This window comes from Galeopterus variegatus, unplaced genomic scaffold (genome assembly GCF_000696425.1).
Source record: "Galeopterus variegatus unplaced genomic scaffold, G_variegatus-3.0.2 Scaffold5039, whole genome shotgun sequence".
Lineage (NCBI taxonomy): Eukaryota > Metazoa > Chordata > Mammalia > Dermoptera > Cynocephalidae > Galeopterus > Galeopterus variegatus.
In genome coordinates, this window is record NW_007731150.1 from 132245 (window position 1) to 159856 (window position 27612).

The following is a 27612-nucleotide window of genomic DNA, read 5'->3' on the forward strand; positions in this document are numbered from 1 at the left end:
TGAACTTGAAGTACCTTTGTATCAGACTTACCAAGTGCCACACAAATGTTGACTTAATTTTTGTAAGCCTATGAGGAAGGCTACTATCATCCTCATTTTACAGATGGGGAAACTGAGGTAATGAACTTGAAGTACCTTTGTATCAGACTTACCAAGTGCCACACAAATGTTGACTTAATTTTCGTAAGCCTATGAGGAAGGCTACTATCATCCTCATTTTACAGATGGGGAAACTGAGGTACAAAGAGTAACTTGCCCAAGGTCATATAGCTAGAAAGTGGCAGTGCCAGGTTGTTTTAAACTCAGGCACCAGTCTGACTCAAGACACTGCCTCTTGATTATCATAATCTGGATTTCCCATCAATTACTTGGTGCTAGAAATTTTTAAGTTTTTGTGGTTGTTTTTTTTTTTTTTTTAAACCATGCTCAATAAAGAAAAATTTATTTCCCTCAGCAAAACCCAATGTGTTCTGAAATAAAACACCTACAAAATTGTCACCGACAATGAGTTTTCCTCTATAGAAGTTGATCTGATATCCTACTTTTTCATGAATTGCTTGAAATGGAAATATCCTAAAGCCAGATACCCAATGGCTGAAGGCTCTGTGGGGCTGTTTTAACATGTTTGTTTCAAATAAGTCAGAGGTGATGGAGTGCTCCTAATCTGAACTCACATCTGCTTGACTTGGTGGTTTCCTCAGCAGCAGACATAGCAGCAGCTGCGACCAAAGCAGCCTTCCCTCCCCTGCCAGATAGACTCCTCAACTAAAAATTCCAGACAGTCATCCTGTCTGTCAGTCCAAATTTCCTATGGGAAGTAGACTTGAAGTGTAAACACCAGGAAGCCGGGCTGAAGGGAGCAGATTATTCCCTTAAAGAGGTTGCTGTGCCCTTGCATTCCAGCCCCAGGGCTTCTGTGGGCCACTGTCATTTTATAGCAGCAGGGACAGTCGGCCAGTTCTCCACCCCACATCCCCACCCCACTGCCTTTTCCACCTTTGCTTCCAGGAAAGCCATTTCCAGCAGACGGCACCTTTCTGTTTAACTTCTTAGGCTGTTTGAGGATTATAAAGCACAGAGAACTGTTACAGGAGAAAAGCCTCTTATGGTTAAAGCCAAAAAACCATTATCTTGTGCACGAAGTGACCAGAGAGATGGCCTTTGCCCTCGAGAGTCAGAGGTTGCTGTCATGCTGACATGCCCCCTGTTACCCACCGAAGACTTCTTCCTCTAGTCTTCAGGGGAAAGATATTTATTTTATAAATGTGTATTTTATTTTATAATTTATCTAACAGTTTTTGAATTTAAGTTATTTGGGATATTGAAAAATAAATCAGCATTTTCCCCATGTAGGATTCAAATGCAAATAGAAAAAAAAAAAATCCCTAAAAATATGTGTCCTTGAATCAACCTGGTCAGGCATTATGTAAGCAGATCTTGCAGAGGAGGAAGAATTTCTAGATTCTGTTGATTGTTCTTCACGAGTAATTGGTAGTTAACCTTGCAGTGTACGTACAGAATTTGACGTATTAAGTTTGTCGATGATACATCAACTGTTGACAAATAGGTGGGTTCAAATTTATAAATTAAAAAATATGTCTTACTATATTTTATCAAATCTGAGACCCAATTGATTGTGAGACATACCATTATTTTATACATCACTAAGGGGGAAGAAAAATCCACTGCAACCAAGCTATGAAAAGGCATTGATTATAATGCAATATGTTAGCCATAATCTCACCTCTTTTCCATTTAGTCTGACAATGTGATTCTAACTCCATTGTTCAAGTCTCAGTTTTCCTCTACTTGGCCTATTGGTGGCATGTGGCACTCTTGATTCTCTTCTCCTCAATGCACTTTCTTCCCTTGACCTCCAGCACATCACACTCTGGGTTCTCCTCCTGTGTCGCGGGCTGGTCCTTCTGTCTTCGTGGGTGGTTCCTCCTCATCTCGCCAACCTCTGGTGGAGACCATCGGGGCTCAGTGCTCACCCCTGTGTTCTGCCATCCACACCTCCTCCCTTGGTGACCCGTGGCTTTACGTCTGTCTGCTGGTAATTCCTAGGTGCATATATGCAGCCTGGACCTTGTATCTGAACACAAGGTGGAAACATCCTCCTGTCTGCTTGACAGACCTGGATATCTAACAGGCACCTCACACTTAAATGTATAAAACCGAATCCCAAACCATACTTCCACATCAGTTACCTGCCACAGAAAATGACCCTCTGGTCTTCCACGTGCTCAGGCCAAAACCTTAAAGTCACACTGAATTCCTTTACTTCAGTCTCACGCCGTATTTGCTTCATTGGCAAATCCCATCATCTCTGCCTTCAAAATAGATGCAGAAGTTGACCACTTTGTCCCTGTCCACCATCACTTCCCTCCTGGATTACTGCTGTGGCCTCTGACAGGTTTCGGTTGCTATGTTTCTGTCTGTGCCCCCTTCAATTTATTTTTGACCCAACAGCCAGAATGATGCTGTTCACATGTTAAGTCAGATCATGTTATTTCTCTCCTCAAAATCTCTAATGGCTTTTGACTGATTCAGAGTAGCAGCCTGAAGGCCCGATGTGATCTGCACTCCCCTCCCCTCCAATTTTCTCCCACCCTGTGACTCCCACCATTCCCTCCCCCTGCGCTCACCTGCTCCAGCCCTGTCAGCCTCCCTGCTGCTCCTCGGACACGCCAACACCCTCGCTTCCTTTGCACCTGCTGTTCCTCTGCCCGGAACTCCCTTCCTGCAGATATCTGCACAGTCTGCTACATGCAGGTGTTGCCTCAAAGGCCACCTCAGTGGGGCTTCTTTTAGATAGGGCCCGTTTCTTAAATTGCAGCCCCACCATCTACCCGCCTCAACTCTACTCTCTTCTCCCCCCCCCCCCCCGCCTTCTTTTTTTCCTTAGTGCTGGCTCCTCACCATCCAACACACTTTGTATTTTTCATTCCGTTGCTGATTCCTCCCACGTGCTCCCAATAGAAGTAGCCTTTAGGAGGAAGGGGTTTTGTTTTGCGTTTGCACACTTCCATGTCCCCAGTGCCTAGGATAGCGTATTGTACGATGATGGAGTTTGGATGTGTTGTCCCCTCCAAAACTCATGTGGAAATTTGATCCCCAATGTGGCAGTGTTGGAAACTGATTGAGTCATGGGGGTGGATCCCTCATGAATGGATTAATGCTCTCCCTGGGGGAGGGGGGATTAATGAGTGAGTTCTCGCTCTATTAGTTCCCGCGAGAGCTTGTTGTTTATAGTACCCTGGCACCTCCTCTCTCTCTCCTGTTTCCTCTCTCGCCAGAGCTTGTTGTTTATAGGACCCTGGCACCTCCTCTCTCTCTCCTGTTTCCTCTCTCACCATGTGATCTGCTTGTACCTGTCAGCTGCCTGCCATTTTTTCTGCCATGAGTAGAAGTAGCGGGAGGCCCGTGCCAGATGCAGCTGTCCCAGAATCGTAAGCCAAATAAACTTCTCTTCTTTATAAATCACCCAGTCTCAGGTATTTCTGTTATAGCAACACAAAATGGACTAATACACACGAGGTAGGTGCTCAGTACATTTTTGCTGAGTGAATAAACTAACAGCTTGATATTTAGGGTAGCTTCAAACGCAGACTTAAGAAAAGGAGGAAGGAGGTATTTTTTGTTTTTTGTTTTCTCCCATGGAATGAAATAAAAGATTATTAGTTTTTCTCACAGCATCACTGATAGCTATGTCTTCCATTTGGAAAATTGTCTACTGTTTTGATAGTTTGTCATTGGAAAACATTCTGCCCAGTAACTTCAAGAGATCTTTTTACAGTGCTTTTTTTAGTTGCTTCTGAGATTCGTCTGAGCTTATAGTTATTGTCTATGGAACTTAAAACAAGATAGTGATGAATTCTGGTTCAGAAATCATTTTGGGGGGTTAAAATAAAATCTAAACAGTTCCTCCAACATTTGTACCTCAACTAGGGAAGGAGTATCTTTAACTCAGGGCATACCAAGTCCCCAGCATTGATAAAGCAGTTTCCTGTGTAATGAATGCACTGGGAGTTATCCCTGTTGATATACCAATTTTTAATCATCCTGTGATATACTGGTTACTACAAAGCACATGTACATGTGGGTTTGTTTCTTTTAGGAGCACTCACTCTGTTATCAGGCCGGATAGACATGGCTGATCTCAGCAGAAGGATTCTGCAGAGGGAGAGAGAATCCTGGAAGCCTTTCCTACCTGTGACCTCTGGTCTCTGACATGGATTTGGCAGACCACCCTCAGTGGGAAGAGGGTGCTGGCAGAGGGAGAGGCTCTCTTGCAAGAACTGGGTTCCAGGTAGCCCATGTTCCAGCCATTGGTGGACACACTGTGGAACCGTGGCCCTTTCTTCTCATTACTGCAGACACTGGAGATCTGGCAGGGCCACACGACAAGGGTGTGTGATGGGCATGTGGCCACTCAGGTTCTCAGTGGCTTAAGTTACCAGGGCTAATGAGATGACAGATGGTGGGGAGGCTCAGGCAAGAGGTCAGGGATGACAGAAAGGGCTCTCATTCATTTATTCAAAGATATTTGTTGTATTCCTATTATGCACTAGGCTCTAGAAGGTGCTAGAGATAATGGTAATAAGAGCAGATATAAGGCCTGGGCAGAAGGTGATGAGAAAAGGCATCTCTGAGGACATGACCATTGTACACGGTAGAACATCGATTCCAGGCTTTTATTCAAATTTCTGAACTTGGCATATGTTGCTCTGTACATACATTGTATGTTTGGTGCTCATCTTTGTTCCTGTATCTTCAGTTTGCACAGCCAGGGACACAGTGTGTCTTTTCAGGGAGGATCAGGGTGGTGTTAGAAGGGCAGTGTCTTGAGCTCACGTCTGCTGTTTTCCCCGTGTACATCTCAGGAGCCTGCTGCGTGTGTGTTGAGAAACCAGCACAGAAATGACTGTGTAGTCATCTGTCCTTGGAGAAAGTTGAGTATTAATTGCCTCCATGGGAATTTTCTCATTATTTGTCCCTTTACCTTTCTTTCTAGAATAATGAGAACTGAGGTGACATTTACAAGTATAAGAGATGCAGTGGGAATGCATCAATCCCAAGTTTGGTGGCATCAAAAAGTTAATAAACATATTCATCTCTTAGATGCACCCATTCTGTGTGAAGGCTGGTTGCACAGTCTGAAGCCCAGAGTGCCATGTCACATGGTAACAGACGGCCTCTGTTTCCTCCGGCTCCATCATCACTGTCCATACCTCTTCCAAGAGAGACTTTAATAAGAGCTTTTAGTGATGGCACTCATTTCAGGTATTGTAACAGACGGCCTCTGTTTCCTCCGGCTCCATCATCACTGTCCATACCTCTTCCAAGAGAGGCTTTAATAAGAGCTTTTAGTGATGGCACTCATTTCAGGTATTTATCTCCAAAAGGAAAAGAACTTGAATACCTTCTCTAATGATAAGGTCAATTCAGGTTTTTATAAGAACAGGAGCCCTTTTTTGGCATCCTGAAGCTGACACTGAGCTTAAAAAAAATGAGCCTCAAATTAGGGTTGTCACCCAGACACTTTCTAATTCAGCATTTTATAATGCACTGGAAAATGCCATTTCTTTCATTGTAACCCCATTTATCACCTCTTGCCTCTCTTCCTGAGCTCTCTTGCCGTGGATCGGGTCAGTGTCAGCTCACCTGGAAGAGCCCACTGAGTACTGGTGTGATGTCCTGATGTGGCAGAGGTAGTGGCAGCAGCATTTTTCCTTCCACATGTGCCTTTTGGTGGATGAGTTCAGCGATGCTGTCCCTCCTGACTGTGCTAGTGAGGTTTCAAGAAACACAGGAAGCCAGAAGTCTGCTGCTTGGCTTCATTATTCAGCACCTGAAATCCTGGTGCTAAAACCCATGTCTGTGCAGAACTTCTCCTGCCTGTTAGGTACTTGTCCCAATGGCTCTTTGCATGCAGAAATGGAGGGGTCAGGAGAGGGAGAACCAAAGTGTACTGAGGTGTTGCCCTAGGCATTTTTAATACTTGATCCTGTAAATCTCCTTAACCACCCTACCAAATGAGAGGTGGTATTTCCATTTTACTTATGTGGACACTGAAATCTTAGAGGTTGTCATTTGCCCAGGATCACGCAACTAATAAGTCATGGAGCTAGAGTTTGAAACTGTATCCTGTGAGTGCCAAGCCCATGATCTTCCCGCTACCTGATCCTTACAATTCTCATGCTTGTCTCCAGGGGCCAAGGCCACCCTCTTAGGTAGCTCCTGACTAGTTAAGCCTCTGGTTTATTGGGCTTGACTCTTTTGATGACTTCTTTAGAAACTCCAGCTATTCCCCAGAGCTCCAGGATGTGGCATTACAGGAAAAAGCAATTTTAATAAGTTGCATGCCTCCGTCTATCAGCCTTTCAGTAGGTTGAGAGTTGTGTTACTTTTCAACAAGGAAAAGGAGACTGGGCACCACTTTCAGTTAAACAAGTCAGATCAACTCAGCACATAATGACTGTCTCCAGTCTTAATGAAAACTCTCAGATGACCATGGTACCCTGCCGAGCAGAGAGGTGGTCTTTATTTCACCTACTATAAACTCACGTTGAGGTTAATAATTGGGATGTGAATTTTCATTTCCGTTGTCTTTTGGGTGTGATTTTTTTTTTTCTTTTAACAAAATGCTTTTCTAAATCTTTATGCTGTTTGGCAGTTTAGCTATGTTCTTTTTAAACTGCTATTAATTGCAAGTGTTGGTGAACTACATACAGCCCATGGGCCATGTCCAGCACACTACCTGTTTTTAAAATCAAGTTTCATTAGAACACAGCCACACCTATTTGTATTGTCGATGGCTGTTTTCACATTACAACAGAGTTGAAGAGTTATGACAGACTGCTTTGTCCTCAAAGCCAGAAATATTTACTATCGCCATTGTAGAAAAGTTTGTTGTCCTCTCCTTTTTTTTTAAGGCTACCACAGTTTTAAAGAAAAGAAATACACTGCTAGCCCCAGAGAAAACTGTCCCAGCCTCTACTTGGTCAATAACGAGAGACCAGAAAGACTCCCCCACACTGTGGCCAGCCTCGAGAGCACTCATTCCCAGACTGGAAGGCCATGCCCAAGGAGCATAATTCCAGTGTGGAATATGCTCCTCTACCACACCACATTCCCTGTTAATCACAATAAAGGCACCTCACACTGGTCACCAACCTCTCTTTACTTTTATTGATGAAATTAAACACTTGAAAGTAGTAAGTGTTTATAAAGTTTATATAAGCACGTCTTATATATGTGTGTATAATATGTATATATTATAAAATTTAAAGAGTAATCATAAAATAAATATCAAAGTGATGAACTAAAAAGAAGACCCTTTTCTCTACCATCCAGCTTAGGAAATAGAACCTTGTGAAGACCTTTGAAGTCTCTTCTGTGCACCTTCCTGTCCTTCCCCCCAGAAGTAACTATCTTAATTTGTTGACTCATCCTACTGCTGTTCTCTATAGTTGTATTGTTTTGTTTTGCCTAACACTTGTTTCTAAACAAAGAACGTTTTCAAAGCCTGACAAATTTTGTGTTTCATTGGTGTTGTTTCATTTTCTTGGAGGTAAGTTCTTTCTGTCTTAAAATTTTATAAGGGTCTTAGTGCAGCAAACACAGCCTAAAACACAGTAGCTGCTCAATTAATACTCTTGAAATATTCCACAGACTTTTCTTTTCCCTTTGATGGTGATGCTGAGGGTAGAGGCAAGATGCAACAAACTTTTGGGCCAGTTCAGACTGCTCTTCTGCTGGGGTTTTGTTTTAATGTGCTGGGCTGAAAGGCTGGTGTCTCCTGAGGGAGCCAGGAGATACCAGCCTTTCATCTTTGACTAATCAACTCCATTTTTGATTTATCACCTCCAGAATGGGAGGGGTTGGTGGTGAGGAACACTGTGGACCCAGATCAGTGCATGTTTTGACTCCATGTTTTCATAGGAGGCAAGTCTAGTTGAGTACGAGAACAAGATGAAATCCTATTTGTTGGACTTATATTTAGCTTCCAGTCAATTTTAGTTGAAGGGAAATCTCATTGTATCCATTCTTTGTGTGTTTTTTTTCTTCTCTTTTTCTTTATTTTGTGACTTCAAAAAAAAGTATAAATACTGTGTTGTGGAGGAAGGAGCTGTTGTTAAACTTAAACCTTTTAAACTCTGTAATTACTCTATAAAGGCTGTGCATGTGCATCTGTAATACATTGAGCTTTCAGTTGTAGTGCTCATTATGTGGAACATTTATAATGATGGGGGTACTTCCAAAAATAAATTAACTCTATAGAAAAATGTTAATCAGCTCATCCCCAGGGACCATAGTGAGTATCTCCATTGTACAGTGAGGAAATAGACGTGGCTGTTAGTGGTTTGCCCAAAGCCACACTGTCATTGGCATTATGAAGATGTAAGCAATGGTCCTGCTTACAAGAAAACCCAGTCATGTTTTCATGTAAGATGCTGTGGGCCTTAGTCAAATTGACCTAAATTAAGATTCGAGGATTAACAAGCCTTTTGGTGTTTGGAAGAGTCCATCACATCAACCACAAAGAGCTGGCTTGTTCCTGAAAGTTACCTGCGGGGTTTTAAATGGGACGTGTTTTTTTGTTTGTTTTTTCTTTTTAAGGAGTCTCTCTGCTTGAAATCAAAAGCTCTGTATCTGGCTAAGCATTGCTATGATAACTGAAAAGCAGCTGGCTCAAGTATATTTCACAGGCAGGGCTAAACAGTATGAGAACTACGGTCATGTCTCAATTTATGGTATTCTACTTTTTAAAGTTTTTATTTTTTGTGGTAAAGCAGCCTTTTACTAGGAATTTATTTTTTGAAAACAATTTTCAGGAGATTGATTTGGGAGTGTATACAGTCTTCCATATCATCTGCCTCAATAGGATTGCATGTCAGAGTAAGGATTTGTGTTGAGGAACCACGAAATCCTCCATGTTCAGACAAACTTCTGCAGTTACTATTGTTCTGTTCTTAGGCAAAAATTGATTATAGCTCATTTTGTAAATATTTTCCTCAAAAACTGATTGAAACAGAAAAGATGTGTTACTCCTAGTGAACCTCTAGTTAATTGAAAAGTTCAATTAATCTTAACAGTAAAGTCCTCTTTACCCTTCTCTATTCCTTTCTTCCCTAAACCTCACTTGGGAAATTGACCCCATTTTTTTTTTTTTAATTAAGTAGTAAATATTTTTAAGACATTGTTAACTATAATAACTCTGGTGTTAGGGCATGTGAGTATGGCCTCATTCAAATACCTTATACTGATTCAGAGGATGGCAATAAAATACCAGAGCCCTTACTAAGAGGGTTATATATGAACCCCTGGCAGAGCTAATGTGTACAGTAGTCCCCCTTTCCCTTATCTGCTGTTTCAGTTATGTGGTCAACTGCAGTCTGAAACTATTAAGTGGAAAATTCCAGAAATAAACAATTCATAAGTTTTAAATTGCACTCCATTCTGAGTAACATGGTGAAATCTCCTGTTGTCCTCTCCATCCTTCCCGGGACATGAATCCTTCCTCTGTCCAGCAGATCCACACTGTAGATCCTACCTGCCCATTAGTCACCTAGTAGCCCTCTCAGTTATCATATCGACTGTCACAGTAGTGCAGTGCTTGTGTTCAAGCAACCCTGATTTTACTTAAGAATGCCCCCAAAGCACAAGAGTAGTGATGCTGGCTGGCAATTTGGATATACCAAAGAGAACCGGTAAAGTGCTTTGTGTAAGTGAAGAGGTGAAAGTTCTTGATTTAAGAAAGGAAAAAAAAAATCATATGCTGAAGTTGCTAAGATCTATGATAAGAACGAATCTTGTATTTGTGAAATTGTGAAGAATGAAAACGAAATTCACACTAGTTTTGCTGTCGCACCTCAAACTGCAGAAGTTAGGGCCACAGTGCATGGTAAATGCTTAAGATGAAAAACGCATTAAATCTGTGGGTGGAAGACATGAACAGAAATGTGTTCCAGTTGATGGCAATAAGGATCGGTACTACCTGTTCTGTGTATCCACTGGGGGTCTTGGAACATATTGTGAGTATAAGGGGTGACTACTGTATATTAAATTATTGGGGGCAGATATAAGGCAGAATAACCAGCCCTGATCATTTGCTCAAGGCACTTTCTCCCTCCTGGAAGATAGCATGTATTAACACATGTAATACTGGTTACACTTGTAGGATTTCAAATTGCCAACCTAGTGAGTTGCATTCAATACCAAACCTGCCTACCTTTGTTATGTTGGGCCAGTAGCTTAACTTTTGTAAGTGTTTTTATGTTTTTTTTCTTACCTGTGCAATTGGATTGGTAATGCCTTATAAAGATGTTCAATGAGCTAATGCCTTAACATAATACCTGGAAGATAAGAGCTATTATTATTATACTGTCATTTTAGTTACTGTCTTCATTATAACTTTGCAAGTTAACTTGGAAGACTGAATAATTAAACAGAAAATTGCTTGTTTTGTGAAGAATTAGAACACAAGAAGTTAGATGTTCTTAAGGAATGCCTCTATTAGGCTGGAACAGCTGCTTATCTCTTCAGTTGACATAAGGGACACCTTTCCCAGAATCTGAACATCCTTTCCCTAGACAGCGCTGGATAAAGTTCACTGCAGTTTTAATAAATGCCTTTCCTTTTTCTAAATTTCATGAAGCATCAACTTTTTAGTCTGGTAGCCTCTAATTTGTTTATAGTTGTATCAAATAGTACCAAAGAGATCATTCTTATTACCTTGTTTGGGTTTGGCTTTCAAAACATCTTTTGGGAGTGATTTATCATACTTTCATAGTCGCTCCTTCTCCTGGTTCCACATTTGGAAAGTGAAATTTGTATAAAGGTACCTAACTAATCTCCAGGATAGGCTGCTTGTGCCAAGTTCTTATGGAAGGCAGTGCATTCCTTTCGTGTAGAGCAATGGGACAGCTTGCTGCTTCTAGTTCATTAAAGTAGAATAGCCTTATATAAAGACCTTCTTTCACATGCCTGTATTTGTTTTCATTTTCTTCACCTCTGGTGTAGGTATTGACATCCTGAAGCTTGTAGCAGCCCAAGTGGGAAGCCAGTGGAAGGATATCTATCAGTTTCTGTGCAATGCCAGCGAGAGGGAGGTGGCTGCCTTCTCCAATGGGTACACGGCGGACCATGAGCGGGCCTACGCAGCCCTGCAGCACTGGACCATCCGGGGCCCCGAGGCCAGCCTTGCCCAGCTAATTAGTGCCCTGCGCCAGCACCGGCGCAATGATGTTGTGGAGAAGATTCGTGGACTGATGGAAGATACCACCCAGGTAAAGTAGCCCTGGTTGTGTGTCCTGACCACTAATCTTTGTCCCTGTGCTTCAAATTTTTTCAGGTATATGTAACAAGGAAAAATAATTGATAATAGGTGTTAAGGTGCACACACACACACACACACACACACACATCCCTACCTTCTAGGATGGTGGTTTTCAATAGTTGTCCATTAGAATCATCTAGGGAACTTTAAAAAAAAATTCTGATGCTTGCAACCCACTGCCGACCAGTTAAATCAAAATCTCTAAGGGGAGGACTATGAATTAGTATTTTTAGAAGGTATCCAGGTAATTCCAATGTGCGTAGTTGAGAATCATTGTCTTTGGGGTAGGTGCTGTCATTAGCCACATCTATTCCTTGTTACCCAATTTGCAGTTTCGTTTTGCAAAACACGCTATGAACAAACCAAGAAGGAAGTTCTTTTTTGTTTTTATGGGTGTGCTGTCATTAGCCACATCTATTCCTTGTTACCCAATTTGCAGTTTCGTTTTGCAAAACACACTATGAACAAACCAAGAAGGAAGTTCTTTTTTGTTTTTATGGGTTTTTTTTCTCTATACCCTCCCTTCCTCCAGAGTGTGTTTTTTGTGATGTGGCTTAGAGAGGCTTGGTCTCACCTCCTGAGGATACAGGTGGTGCTAGCAGCAGTCATAACAGGATTGATCCTCCTCCTTGGGTTGTTCAATTCCATACATCAGAGAGGAACTGCCGGGACCCACAAGTACGATTTATTTATAGTCGCTGAGCCCTGGCTTTGGAGCCAGACACTAGATTTGAGTCCTGGCTTTCACATTTACTAGCCAAGGGCAAGTTACTTCAACTTTCTCTGCCTCTGTTATGGCATTTGTAAGCCTATTTTATAAGATTAATTAAGACTAGAAATAAAATGTATTAAATGCCTGACTTATTGAAAGTGTTCTACAAATAGTTGTTATGATCATGATGTAACTCATTTTACTTAGCTTTTTTTAAATTGTAATATACTTCCCTGAAAGGCTGTGAATTAAGTAGAGATTTGGGTATTGAACCATGTTTCCCATAGACTTTGATTAAAGTTTTGAAACATGTTCCCAGAATAAAGAAAATGCTGCCTCTAAGACTTGATAAAATCACTTAAGATTTCGAGGGCCATTCTGCCTGTGTTATTATTCTAGTGTTTCATACTGGTTACCTAAAAGATCTAGGTAGAGATTATTTTTACTGCATCAACTCAGTTCATTATCAATCTGCACCAACTTTTGTATATCAAGGGAACTCAGTTTCATGTACTTAAGTCCAAATGCTTTTTATCTTTTTCTACTGACAGTGTAGTACTTCTTCACTATTGGAGTAAACACTTAGCAGGGGGATCTTTTATCCAAGTAACTGTTTGGATAAAAATTTGCAGGTGCTAATTGACTTTGAACATGGTCTTTAAAGTTCCTGACATATTTCTAACTTCTTTGAAATGTAGAATTTCAGAAAAAATATTTGCTAATAGACCAAGTGGTAAACATTCAAAGGCACACACCAGTGTCTTATGACTTTCTGAGAAACAATTTTTATTAAATATGATTCACAGCTAAAAGTGAATCACAGGCTTTAAGGAGCTGGATTTTTGGGGAAAAGCAAGGGTGATGTTTACCCTCTAATTAAATAAAATGGCTCAGTTTGAATAAAGGGAGTTTGGAGGAAAAGCATTATTGTGCTTTCTTGGAGTGTTGGCTTTAAGGAAAGAATTGGTAGGACAAGCAGCAGTCTTGAAGAAAGATTTAGATGATACTTGAGAATAAGGCACCAGGTCTTCTTGATGATGCTTACGTGAAAGATGACATGTGATTGATGCAACTTAAGGATTTGGTTAATCCAAACGCATGGTGGGCCCAGTGACAAATAAGAACAGGAGAATGCATATCAAGGATTCACAACATAAAAATCATTGGGTCAATTAATAGGAAAACAAAGCCAAAACAAGTGTCAAACTCTTGCATGTTTTTTTTTTTTTATCTTTTTTCGTGACCGGCAACGGATCGCAACCCTCAGTGTCACGCCTGTACCGGACCAGGACCGGCACCGGAACGCAACCCTTGGTGTTGCTCCCGCACCTCGCTCAGCCAGTGAGCGGCCGGTCTGTATGTGGGATCCGAACCCTCGGCGGGAGTGCTGCCGCGCTTCCCAAGCGGCGCACTGTAGCAGTGCGCCACCGGGCCGGCCCAAACTCTTGCATGTTTTAATTCTTTCCTTCCTCTTATTTCCTCTATAATACAAAAAGATTCTAATAATATCTATTTTTTGTTATTTATTTTTGTTTTGAGAAATAGTGGTGTTAAAGCATCCTATAGCTTTCTGTTTTGTTGTTCTTTAGCTTACATTGTTATAATGGAGATTGAGAAGGCAGTACCGAGCTTCTCCTTCTATGTTTTAATAATGTACACCATTGTCTAGCAGCATTCTGGATACAGTTCTAACTATAATTTTAGTAGACCACAAGCATGGATTTCTGGCTGCCAGTTCTTATCAGTTGCACAGTATGTAACTGTCTGTCCGTAGTTCATCTCTGGGATTTGTTAATTCAAACAAAAGAATCAGAAGGCAGGGGGCATAATTGGGACTTATAATGCCTATCATATGATGGATTGGTTCTTCCTGTGCCTTGTCATACTGCTAGGGATTTGGGACTTTGTCCCAGGAGTTAATGGACTCTTAATGTGTAAAAATGACTCTTTTTAAAAAATGGTTTATGTTTTTTCCTGTTCAAAAGCCTGAGAGCACCTATGTTGTGTTCCACTCAAAGGATTAGCCCTGGTATGGCTTTTCCTTAGCTCTGTCGAGAACAGCTGGTTCATTATTAACCATGGTGGTCCATTAGCCATTTTTTAATTAAACACATCCAGATTCTGACTCTTTATCTGAGGGATGAGGTGTATTTTTCAGCACTCTCTTCTTTCAAGTTCAACCTCCAGACTGACCCAGTCTTCCAGAATCCTATCTATTCTTCCCTTCCAGGGCACGAGCATTTGGAAGAAGTAGCAAAGCAGTGGGATGATAGTTGGAAATTGCTGGAATTTTGCCAAAGCTATTAAAAACAAAGCAAAACAAAAAAACCAAAACAGCATTTCAAATTGTATGTTATCTCTTTTTCCATCTTTTTACTTTGATTTTTTTCTGTGTCTTTATTTAAAGAATGTTTCCTGTCTAGACCATATATTTAAAGTTGTTTCTTAAATGTAGTCTGACAGTTTTTGTCATTTAATTAGAGAATTCAGTATGTTTACATTTTTAATGTAATTATATATTTGGGTTGAAGTCTGCCATCCTTTATTTGTTTTCTGTTTGTTCCATTTTTCTCTCCCTTCTGTCTTGCTTGCTTTTGGATTAATAAATTGGGGTTTTTTTATGCCATTTTTCCTTCTCTATTAGCTTGTTGCACATTTTTATTTTTAATGGATACCCTAGTGATTACAGCAAGAGACATGTTATAAATGTGTACTTTTTTTTTTTACCATTTTTTAGGTTATATGACAGCCTTAGACCTTAATCCTATGTATCCTTCTCTTGCCTTTTGCTTTTGTTGTCATGAATTGTAATGCTACACATTTAATACCCCCAAAAGGCATAGTTATTACGGTCTCGCAGTCAAAACTCCCATAGATTTGTTTGCATATTGATCTTTTCTGTTGTTCTCCATACCTTCCTGTGGCTTCAGCTTCTACCTGGAATCATTTTTCTTTTGTCTAAAGAATAATTATCCATGTAGGTCTCTAGCAGTAAACTCTGGTTTTTTTTTTTTATGGTCTGGAAAATGCCCACTCACTAAATAAATTGCATTATTTCACCTGAGTTTTTGAAGAATTGCTGGAAATTGAATTTTAGCTTGTCAGTTATTTTCTTTCAGCCCTTAAATGCCCAGGGTTAAGTTTCCCCTGCGAAAATGCAAAGGAGATGATGTGATTTTACTTTTAAATTTATATTATATAAGAAATTCTGTACACAATATTATACCAGACACTTTGGGCAATGCAAAGATGAGTAAGACAGAGTCAGTACCATCAAGGAAGCTTATAGCAGAATGGAAGAAACTTACAGATACGTGTACAATCTGAAGGAAGTACATCCAAGAGGTCGGGAGGAGGAATGTGCTGGAGGTCCAACTAACCAGCTGTTAAGGCTCCAAATTGGAACACCATGGTGGAGATGTGTGCCAGGTTCAATTCCTGTCCCAGCAGCATGGCCACTTTGGGGACCCTGGGTAAATTACGTGGCTTCTCTGCCTCAGTTTCTTCATGAGAAAATGGGACAACATGAGCTGTCTGTCCCATGGGTTGCTCTGCGAATGAGGTGAGAGTGACCACAGGGAACATTCGGTGGGTGTTTAGTATTAAGAGTTACAGTTAGTTCCAGGATCTAGAGGCCAGAGAGATGGAAGAACGTTCCTAACTAGCTTCAACTCATACACGTAATAGATCCTTTAAATCCTGAACACTAAGGCTCGCTTAGTGTCGGGTGGGGAGGTTCTCCCAGTTCCAAGACTGCTTAAAGTAGATGGCCAAGCAGGAGGATTGCTATCTGGGTTCAGTGCCCAAAAACTGGAAATCCCAGCTAATTGTAAATATTTATTTCTTACTCCCTGAGCAAATGTTCCTATGCTGGCTGGGACGTTTTCTCTAGCCAGGAAACAAAGGTGATAGTATGTGCAGAGGTAATGGTCTGCTCCCTCCATGGCTGTTAGGAAAAGGGAAATCAGATTGAGCAGCTGAACTTCTAGGTTTCCTTTCGGTTTGGTTTTCCATGATTTTTCTCCCCTTTTATTTTAGGGCTTTTGTATATGCAGACAGGCTTACCCAGGGCAATCTTTTTCTTTTTTCTTTCTTTTCTTTTTCCTGCCTTGGGTAGGGTGGAGGAGGAGACTCTGTCTCTTCTGCATAGAAAGTCCTGGACAGTTTCTCTGACTCTGAGATTTTCCCATTTAGAATGGGAATTCAGTGCCTTGCTCTTCACGCACTGTGAATGGATGACAGAATTCACCGAGGTAATGACGTGTTAAACTGTGGATGAAGAGATATTACAGTGGTGCTTGCGGCTAGTAATTGTGCTGTGAGTTCCAGCATCCTTTTATTGTTTCATTTTGAAAAAGGGAGGAAAAAGGAATTTTATTTATATTAAAAAATGATATTATTAAAAACAACCACAACAATTAAAAATAATATAAAGTGTTACTTTAATTATCTGCTTTAAGCAGAGATTCACAAATTTAAAGGACTGATGTTGATCGGGCAGGGGACTTGAGTATCCATGCTTTACTTCTTACTCCTTCTTCCATAGGATTAGGTAGATTAAAACTACACTATAATTTAACAAGTGGGCCAGGGCCAATGTTTTGTGGTGTTGGTGGCTTCCATGTAGGAGAATGATTCTTTGTTATAACACCGTGTTCTAACCGACAGTATTAACTGGCCAGCCCTCAGAATGACTCTTTGTTAGGGTATCTTAGTCCTTTCCAGAACCACATAGGGGACTTATGTCTCAGAAACACAACGCCTGCGTGCTCTCTCTCTCTCTTCCTCTTTCTCTCTCTCCCTCCTATAGTAGATTCTGTGTTGGACACTGGATGGCTTTGCTCTTTATAATCAACTGGGAGAATCCAAACTGCTAGAGAAGTACTGGGCCTTCTATTTTGGAGAGAACAGTGCTCCTGCTTCTGCTGCAGAGGGAAATACAGTTACTGATTTTTTGCTTACCAGCTGCAGGATGCAGCTGTCCTTATCTACGTGTCTGAATGAGACCATCTATTTTCAGAAATTTAATATAGTGAGGGTGAGTTGAGGCAAATACCAGCTGTATATTTAACTGTTGGTTTTTGCCTATTTAAATTAGTCTTTGTCTTTAATTTTCCAGTTGATCATCTCTTAGGAAATAGGGTTTATTGTCCTAAGACGTAAGGACCCAAGACTTAAGATGTTAGCTAAACTAGCATGTATGTAGTCCCTGCTCTCTGCAGTATGATGATAGCCTAAAAGGTCATTTAAGGTCAAGTTCCATAATTTGCAGGGTGTGACTGTGGGCTCTGGGGAACTTCCAGAGTGGTGGGGAGAAAAGGACATTATAAAGGGATTGCTGACACATAGGCCCAGGTACATGTAGTGATGCTTGTGTTTGAGGTGGCGGTTGTGCACAAAAAAGCAATGTGTATGAGTAGCCTAATGACATTTTAGGTTGTTCTACTTATTATCATATTCCAAGGTTTCATTCAGTTAGTCAACAACTTTTTGTCGAGCACCAGCTACGTGCCTGGTACTAGGTAAAGAGGAAAAGAGGTTACTGCCTTTCAATAGCTCACTCGCTGGGCTGGAGATGTGTGCAAATAATTACAGTTCAGTGGGATAAGGTAGCATCGGAAGGAGTACTCGACTCACTGAAAAATACATAAAAAACTAGAGCAGATATGTTTTTGTCCATTTGAGAATCATTTTTTTAAAAAACAGACTGTTGTTTCTTTCAAGACTATATTTTAGTTTTCTTCTCTGAAACTTTCCCATTTGGTTTCTGACCAGGGAGCCCCACCTGCTTTTCACACAAAGCCTTCTCAAACCTTTGACTCTGCAGAGAACATCTGTTTTATTTAGGTCCTTGCTTTGTTTTGCTCAGTAGCTTGCTTTTCAGAAACCTCTAACTGTTCTGCTGTATTAAAGGTTCAGGAGTAAGGTTCCAATGTCTCACTTCATGTCAAGTGTTGGAGTTCAAACTTTGAATCTCCAAGAACTAATAGAAGGGACTGATAAATCCAAGAATTCAACTTTGTCCCTCTGGATTGGGTTTGAATCTTGCTTTTGCCACTCACTGTGTGACCTTGGCAAGCCCCATAATGACTCTAAGCTTCAGTTTCTTTGTAGCTGCCTTGTAAGGCTTTGGTGAGAACTAGTGATAATGAGTGTAAATGCCCAGTCCTGCGCTTGACATGGGGGGGTGGGGGTGGGGGGCTTCAGTAAATCTTAGCACCTGTTTTCCATGTTGAGATTTGAATTCTACAGTGTCCTGTAAGGCTTTGGTGAGAACTAGTGATAATGAGTGTAAATGCCCAGTCCTGCGCTTGACATGGTGGGGGGCGGGGGGCTTCAGTAAATCTTAGCACCTGTTTTCCATGTTGAGATTTGAATTCTACAGTGTCCTTTTTTTTTTTTTGACTTGAGAGCAAATGCACTCTGCTTCAGTAAATGCACATTAAGGAGGGAGCAAACCAGTGTTTGCTGAGTATTGTTTGCATCCCAAACACTGCCTGGGTGCTCATATCTGTGCTCACTTAGCAAGCTTTATAGCCCTGAGAGATACACATAGGTATTATAATTAAGATATATTACTATATTTCATTGAATTACATGTCAGTTGTAAGATGAGCCATTACTATATGCACCACTGAGAAAGAAATAAAAACACTGCCAGTTATAGTTGTAAGATACATCCCTATTTCAGAGTTGTTAAAATGTGAAAAAATATACATCATAGAATTAATGAAGTATGGCAGTTGAGCTTGATGTATACAGGTTGAAGGAGAAAAGTCTAGGAAACAGGTTCTTGGGGTCTCTCCCTCCCCAACACATATACACATACACAGTTATTATTATCATTATTATTGCCTTCAAGGATGAGATTGTTTAACACAGAAAATTTATTTAAACATGCACAGAGCACCCATGATGTACTGAGCCCTATACCAGGCACTGAGATGCTAAATGGAAAACAAAACAAAGCAAAACACAAAAACAGAATCATCCCTCAAGGTGCTGACAGTTTTATAGGAGAGATAGATAATGTGAGCCAAACTTCAGAATACTTTCTGTGAAACTGCTATGTAGAGGGATTGAAATGGGCTTTTGTTTTTCCTGAGACACAGCATCTCAACATTCAGAAAAGGCAGAGTCTCTTAGTTGATGACATTTTCCACCCTTTTAATCCATACCCTAACTGGCTTTCTCAAAAAGTGCATTGGGAGGAAATCAGAATCAATACTGTGAAAAGAAGTTTATTTTCTCTATCAGTTACTAGTGCTGAAGAATATATTTTAATTTTATTAAAGCCAAAATACATAATCAGTTACTAGTGCTGAAGAATATATTTTAATTTTATTAAAGCCAAAATACATAATCAGTTACTAGTGCTGAAGAATATATTTTAATTTTATTAAAGCCAAAATACATACCTGAATTAAAGCTTAATAGCTTCCAGTTTTGGCCACTTTCTCTACCCTGTTTGTGAGACTGTCCCTTGATCTGTTATAACCCAAGTGTCGGTAGTGGTCATGATGCTGATGAGAAATTGCATCACGGTCATAGGTTTTATCATACACTTGTTAATTTCAACGTTTTAATTGCTTATTTCTCACCATTTCCTTGGGATAGACAAATGTTGCTCCTGATTCCTGTAAAAAAGTTGTCACAGAGGACACTTTGATTTATCCACAATTGGACTGAGTCAGGGGACAGGCTAGAATGACCAACAATTAAAATGACTTATCACCAAAAAAAGTACTAGAAAAAAAACATGGGAAATTTTCTGCTTTTATAATCAAAGTAGTAGGTGAGGATCTCCTGGGTATGATATAAAACACAGAAGCCATATGAGAAAGATTCAACTACTCAACAATAATATACAAACCAGAAAACACCATCTGCAAATCAAAAGACAAAAACTGGGGAAATTGTTTGCAATATAGGGTTAATTTTCTTAAAAAATAAAGGCTTTTGCAAATTAAGAGAAAAATGAGCAATCTTGTGGACAAAACAGTTCACAGGAGAGGACATACTGAAGACTTTTAAACATATAGAGATTTTTAACCTTTTAGACTGGCAAAGAGGAAAAGATATAACGTTCTTATGTCCCGAGGGAACAGGGAAACTGGACAGACATGGTCTTGAATCCTGGCTGTATCTAACCTTGGGCAAGTTACTTAAACCTCCTGGAGCCTCAATTTCTTCATCTGCACAATGCAGCTAATATAGCTATGTTAGGAGCAAATAGATTACAAATATTTAATGCTGAATTATCTAGTTAAAGTCTTTTTTTTATTTACTGGATCTGAGTAACAAGTGGCCAACTCATGTGCAATAGCAATTAACCTCAACTGGATTTAGCAAATGGGCTTTTTAAAACTTATTAATCCAGCAGCTCCTGTGGAGGGCAATCTGGCCATAGCTACCTAAGTATTTGCCGGTTGACCCATGTTTTCACTTTTGGGAATATATCCTGCACATATTCACATGCATTCAGAGTGATACAAGTGTACAGTATTCATTGTAGTGTCGTTTGTGATAGCGAAAGAGTGGAAGCCACATGCATGCCCCTCACTGGAGAACTATCTGGTTATGTAAGTTATGAAACATCCAGACAGCAGAACAGCAGGAACTTGTCAAAAAGAGTGAGTTCTTTATGTGCTAACCTCAAGAATTGTTTTTAAGTGAAAAAAAGCAAGGTGAAGAACAGTGTGCATATTGTGCCACCATACTGTAAATATATATATATTAAAAATTTTGTTTTAAAAAATTTTAAAGGGGTACATTGGAGAATCTATGTACCGGTTTATGGGCATATGTATAGATTCTCTCTGGAAGAGTAGGCAGGGAATTGGTAACAGCAGTTACCACCAGGGAGGGGAACTGAGTAGCTGAGACTTGGAAGTCGGGGGTACCTTTGGAGTTGTACGCGACACTGAGGGTTGCGATCCGTTGCCAGTCACGAAAAAAAAGACAAAAAGGAAAAAAAATAAATAAATAAAACACAGAAGCCATATGAGAAAGATTCAACTACTCAACGATAATATACAAACCAGAAAACACCATCTGCAAATCAAAAGACAAAAACTGGGGAAATTGTTTGCAACATAGGGTTAATTTTCTTAAAAAATAAAGGCTTTTGCAAATTAAGAGAAAAATGAGCAATCTTGTGGACAAAACAGTTCACAGGAGAGGACATACTGAAGACTTTTAAACATATGGAGATTTTTAACCTTTTAGACTGGCAAAGAGGAAAAGATATAACATTCTTATGTCCTGAGGGAACAGGGAAACTGGACAGACATGGTCTTGAATCCTGGCTGTATCTAACCTTGGGCAAGTTACTTAAACCTCCTGGAGCCTCAATTTCTTCATCTGCAAAATGCAGCTAATATAGCTATGTTAGGAGCAAATAGATTACAAATATTTAATGCTGAATTATCTAGTTAAAGTCTTTTTTTTATTTACTGGATCTGAGTAACAAGTGGCCAACTCATGTGCAATAGCAATTAACCTCAACTGGATTTAGCAAATGGGCTTTTTAAAACTTATTAATCCAGCAGCTCCTGTGGAGGGCAATCTGGCCATAGCTACCTAAGTATTTGCCGGTTGACCCATGTTTTCACTTTTGGGAATATATCCTGCACATATTCACATGCATTCAGAGTGATCCAAGTGCACAGTATTCATTGTAGTGTCGTTTGTGATAGCAAAAGAGTGGAAGCCACATGCATGCCCCTCACTGGAGAACTATCTGGTTATGTAAATTATGAAATCATGCATGCCCCTCACTGGAGAACTATCTGGTTATGTAAGTTATGAAACATCCAGACAGCAGAACAGCAGGAACTTGTCAAAAAGAGTGAGTTCTTTATGTGCTAACCTCAAGAATTGTTTTTAAGTGAAAAAAAGCAAGGTGAAGAACAGTGTGCATATTGTGCCACCATACTGTAAATATATATATATTAAAATTTTTGTTTTAAAAAATTTTAAAGGGGTACATTGGAGAATCTATGTACCGGTTTATGGGCATATGTATAGATTCTCTCTGGAAGAGTATGCAGGGAATTGGTAACAGCAGTTACCACCAGGGAGGGGAACTGAGTAGCTGAGACTTGGAAGTCGGGGGTACCTTTGGAGTTGTGTACCATGTGTATTGTAGTTCCAATGCTATGAATCCAATTAATGGATTTATTTTAAAATACTNCTTCCTAATAGATCTCACTAAGTAACATTTAAAGAAACCCAAGTAATTTCCAACGGAGCATTGTCTCCTAATGTTCCGATGGTGCTGAGCTCTTACAAGGCTTAGTTTATTCTAATATGAGGGGGTTCCAGCTCTGAACCAGCAGAGCCCACTTACTCACTACCCTTGCTTCCTTTTTCGAGAAAGCTAGTCAGTGAGTCAGCTCAGGGCTGCAACAGCGTTATCTTTAATGTCAGCAGCCTGGACAGCTTGCAGACATACAAGCCAGCAGTTGGGCGGGGCATGTCCTCCTCTCTCCCTCCGGAGCCAGCTGGTTCTTACCAGCTTCAGCAGCTTTGTGCAGCACTACTTGTTGTGGCTTCCTGCAGGTTTTCTCCTGTGCACCCAGGAAAGGAACACTTCTCTTGCTTAAGGCAAGGGTTGGTCACCAACACCTTGCTTCAAGTGTGGGTGGATTTATAGCCTTTGGGGTTCAGTGTTGAAATTAACTCTTAGAAATTATCAGAATTCACAGATGACATATATCCCCCAAATTATAGCCAACTATCTTGATTTGGGTTTGGAGTATTTAAGGGGGAAACATGATATGGCCAGCTAACCTGGGCTAACTTTAAATGTTGTCTTAAGTAAGGTTGCAGTTGAAACAAAACCTTCATTATCCTGTGCTTGAACAGATCTAGGGTGTATGAGGGGTGTCTTTTAAAATAACTCCCCAATGGTTTTGGCATTTTTCAGCCAGGTTAATCCTGAGATTCTCCTGACAGTGGGTGAGTTCTTTCTGTAGGCTCTGCAAGGTTCGCTCAGCTGTGCTACTCTGTGGACTGGCTTAGGGGTTCCCAGGAAAAGCTGAGCAGAGCGTCTGGGTGTTGTGCTCCTTTCCTGCTTCTGTCCCATGACCTCCAGTGACACCAGGGAAATCTAGACAGCAGAAGGCCCTCGATGTCCTCTTGACAACCGACGATTCAGATTTAAGCATTAGCACCTTCTTGCATTCATCTCCTCGGTCTGGGCTGGGCAGAAGGAGAATAAAGAAGGAAAGAAAACAAGAGGCTTTAGCTAAACAATCAGAAGCCTAAGAAAAGTTTGGGAGTTTTTGTCTTAAGGTTATTTGGCTCTTAGCCCTTCTTTTTAATTTTTTTCCGTAACTTTTTAGCGTAAGACTTGTAAAACAAAGAAAAGTTGAAACATCTAGATTCAACAATTGTTTACATTTTGACATATTTGCTTTATCTGTGTATGTGTGTATATTTCCAGTCTATATTCCTCTTTCTCAAATTTTCCCCAAATTTCTTGTAACTGATAATAACTTCTTTCAAAGATTTAGGAGTCAGCATTTTCTTGTTTCCTTGTTATTTTTTTCTTTTTGTTTGCAAAAAGTTTTGCTGAGTAAATGTGAGTTATTCTTGCCAAGTCCCCTTGCTCTGGATTGGGTTTAACAAAAATTCACACTCAGAAGAATAATTTAAAAGTCATTGTCTCCTATCATCTGGGACTTTAATAAAAACCTGTTTTTCTCTTTTTTTGTGGACGTTATGTATTTTTTTTTTTATGAAAAAAATTGTCATATATAGCTATTTTTCAGTCTCTGAACTTAGGAATTAAATAGAGTCAGATAAATTTTTTATGATCAGGCTGTTAACCCTCATTATCTGAACCCTCATTTATATCTGAAATCCTGGAATCATGTAGATTTGGATAACAAAGCATTCCTTTTTATCTGAATTCCTGTTCTAAACACAGAAACCAAATAGATTCAGATATCAAGAAATACTTCTATGGCAAGGAGGAAAGCACTTTTTTTTTTTTTTACAGAGCCCTATTTTACATGTCTAGATAGACCTGAAGAAGCCCATGAAGTCTAATTTGATCTTGATTACATGGCAGCTGGGAAAGTGGGGGAAACAAGCTTGAGATAATATCATACTCCTTAAATAGCTGTAATTTTACATTTATTTGTGACTATAATTCCTTTGAGATAAACCTTTGGTGGAAATTGAACTTGTTTGTTTTTTTAGCTGGTCACAAGTCGGGCTGTTGGATCTGAAACATTTTGAAATAGAAAACAATGTTATAGGCTACAGTTGAAGAGTCTGGTATTTACAGAATCTCTCTTATTTATCTCAGGGCTGTCATCCAGCCAAAGCGTAAGTCTGCCATTGAGTTACATGTTTTTGCAGATTCTGCCTCTGGCCCCTTCTCCTCGGCCAGAGGGCCAGGGCAATTCCTTGTGGTCATGTGGCTGCTTGTAGTTAGTTTACAGGACTTGTCAATTTTTCTAAATGTTGTGGGATCCAGACAGGGAAATGGCATGGCTGAGCAAAGGGGATAACTTTGAAACTAGACGGACCTGGTCTTGAATCCTGGCTCTGTGACCTTGGGCAAGTTACTTAAACCTCCTAGATCCTCAATTTCTTTATCTGTAAAATGTGGCTAATACAGCTACCTCAGCAGCAAACAGATTATTTTATGCTGAATCATCTAGCACAGTACAATATTGGTAATGGCTTATTTTTTAAGGTCTTTTTTTGTTTACTGGATCTGAGTAACAAGCTGGTCAACTCATATACAATCACAGTTAATCTCAATTGGATTTAGCAAATGGGCTTTTTAAAACCATTATTAAAGTGATAGAGATTTTCACAAATGTAACATAGAACTCTTCCTTCTTTCAAGTGCGGGATGATGTCTAGAGGGAAAGTTAAATTGAAAAAATGACTTTCTTCTGGAGACTATCAGGCAAATCTAGTTATATCAGGGGGGAAAAGGGCCTGGTGGTATCCAGCTGGGTAGTGCCAGGAGCCAAGGGGTTAAGTTGAACCATTTTAGCAGGCTGGCATGGAGCATCCAGGCTGGGTAGTTAATGCCTCATTTCGGAGGGTTACTGATGCATCAAAGTTGTTAATTAGTTTTATGAAAACAGATTGTGCAACCACAGGGAGATTGTAATTGGGTAGTAATTGAAAATAAGTCATTGGTAAACTTTAGTTGAATGAACCAGTTGAGGGTAACTTGGAAGGAGAAACGGAATGGAGGTGGGGTTGGGGGTGAGGAGAATGAAATAGGGTTAGTTTGGCAAGCCATAAATAAGACATAAATTGAATGGAAGGAACTGAGAGATAACCTAGTCTAACCTCTTTAGTGTGGAAACGGGGAAGACCTGAGGGAAGTGGTTTTTCTAGACCACACAGCTAGTTAGTGATATGCCTCCTTTCTTCTTTTGCAAGGATTTTCCAGGATTTTCATGACTTTGATTTTTAGGAGTTGACTATGGGGAACACGAACTGCATGCTGAAAAGATGGCTATTGAGGCTGGAATTCTCAGCTCATTCCTGCTTGCAGAATATACTCAGGGATGCTGCCAGATCATAGAGGAGGAGAAAAGAAGACGTCTCAAAATCTTGTTTGATTTGTATACCACCCTGGCCATGACTAAGGCTTGGAAGGATTTTCCTTTGCCATTCATGTCTCTGCCATCCCAGTGACTAGGGAAATACTACAGTCTTCCACAGTGTTTTATCTCAGGAAAGGCCAGTCAACAGGGAAGTGAGTTTTCAGTTTGGTATTAGAAGTGGAGAACTATTTTTGAGCTTCAGTTTCCAGTTATGATTTGGTTGAGCAAATTTAGAGTTTTAGAATTCTAGTTGGGGTGGGAATATAAGGTTGTCAAGGACACAGCTGAAAATGGGGAAAGGAGAAGATGACAACCATGGCTGCTTCCAGAACAACCCAAATACAAGTTAGATCAGTGTTCTCGTAAACACTGCTACACACCCCAGTAGCCTAGAGCTGTTCAAACTCCCAAATTTCAGGTAATACTCTGTTTACCTAATCCGTTTGAATGGTTCCTTGTACTCGGTGGTGGTGCTCAGACAGGTCAGCAACAGAGCTGCAGGTGTGACTCACCTTGTTGAGTAAGGTGAACCATTTATCTCCCTTCCCTTATCAGCTTGGACTAATAAGTATCTAGAAGGAATAAGTGTACTTGCATGGAAACTAATCAGGAGGACATTTTAGGTTCATTTGACCAAAAGAAATTGCATGCTCTTGAAGTTCGCACAATAAAACCGTTCTGGTTTTGGCTGCTTGGGAAGCTGTCCTTTCATTATCTCTGCCCCCTACTGTTTCGGTCGGTCACTGTCTCTACTTTGTTTCTCAAGTAAGTCTTCCAAGTTAGCATGATTACCTCATGAGCAAAAAGAACTGTAGTTTTCAAATTTCTCCAAAGGGGCTTTGGATATCTTATGGGTACATTTCCTTTATTGTCCAAGTTTTTCCAGGGTCCTTTAAGTCTTAGTGTCTGCCTCACTGCAATAAGTTGGGGAGTGTATGAATGCTTTTGTTCGATGAACATTTAATAAAAGTACAGAGAGAAGCTCAGGCACACAGATGATCTTCTAACTGTCCCATTTCTTGGCTGCCAGTGTAAACAAGAGCTGCTGCAGCCACTGCATTTTCAAGTTAGCAGAAGGAAAATATACTTATCAGTGGTGAGTGCTTTTAAAAATAACATTTATTGTTTTTCTAACTATAGAAGTTAATATGTCCTCATAGAGAATTTGGAAAGCTCAAAGAAACTTAAGGAATAGATTAAGTTACTCTATTTCATGACTATTTTGTAAGTTTATGCTCAAAGCTTTTGTGAGATCTCTTCTATGGAAATCTGACTTTTTTTGTTTAGAGTATTGATCTTCTCTTTTAGTATCTAAATCTTATTATCGTTGTTCTTCATTTGCTATAAATTTAGAATACTGAATCAAACTTCGAGAATTAATAAAACAAAGAATTAATTTATTCCACGTATCCTAATGACTCAAGTTTCTGATTAGAGATATTACAGGTAATGCAATGCCTAATAGAGTTGCAGTGTTGCAAACCAGGCTCAATGGATATTGTAAATATTAAGGTAAAGGGAAAAAAAATTTCTATGAGCAATTTTTTTTCTTATGGGGAAAAATGCAAATAACTTTAGACAAATTTGGAATGCAACTGGCTTGCTATTGCACAAAGTGAGATATACATATATTTAGTAGCTGAGTAGATTTTCTAGAAAGATGATTGTCAAATGGTTTCTGGCTTTAGCTGTGCTTGTTAGCTCCATTGTGGCAATGCTAATACCATTCACAGGGGCATTTTTATATTCACCTGACTCATTGTTCATTACAGGAGAGCATCAGTTCAGCATTCTGTTTTTTTAAATTATGTGGGAAATCATGTGCTTAATTTCCATTTATGGGACCTTTTGGCAAAATTGGGGGGAAATTAAATATTTAAAGTTTTGAAATGAGTTCAGGAAATAGGTGGGTGGACTTCTTAGTCTGTTGTCATGTGATTTGTGGGTGGGAATTTCTTTTTTAAGCAAGA

At 39.9% G+C, this 27612-nt stretch overlaps 1 protein-coding gene across 1 annotated transcript in view; it reads left to right on the plus strand.

The window, feature by feature from the left end:
• Positions 1-27612, plus strand: part of LOC103604231 (tumor necrosis factor receptor superfamily member 21) — a 69793-nt gene that overhangs the window by 37055 nt on the left and 5126 nt on the right. The window contains exon 4 of the mRNA XM_008588798.1: positions 11029-11294. Within this exon, the coding sequence (XP_008587020.1) occupies positions 11029-11294 (266 nt within the window). The remainder of the gene's footprint in view (positions 1-11028; positions 11295-27612) is intronic.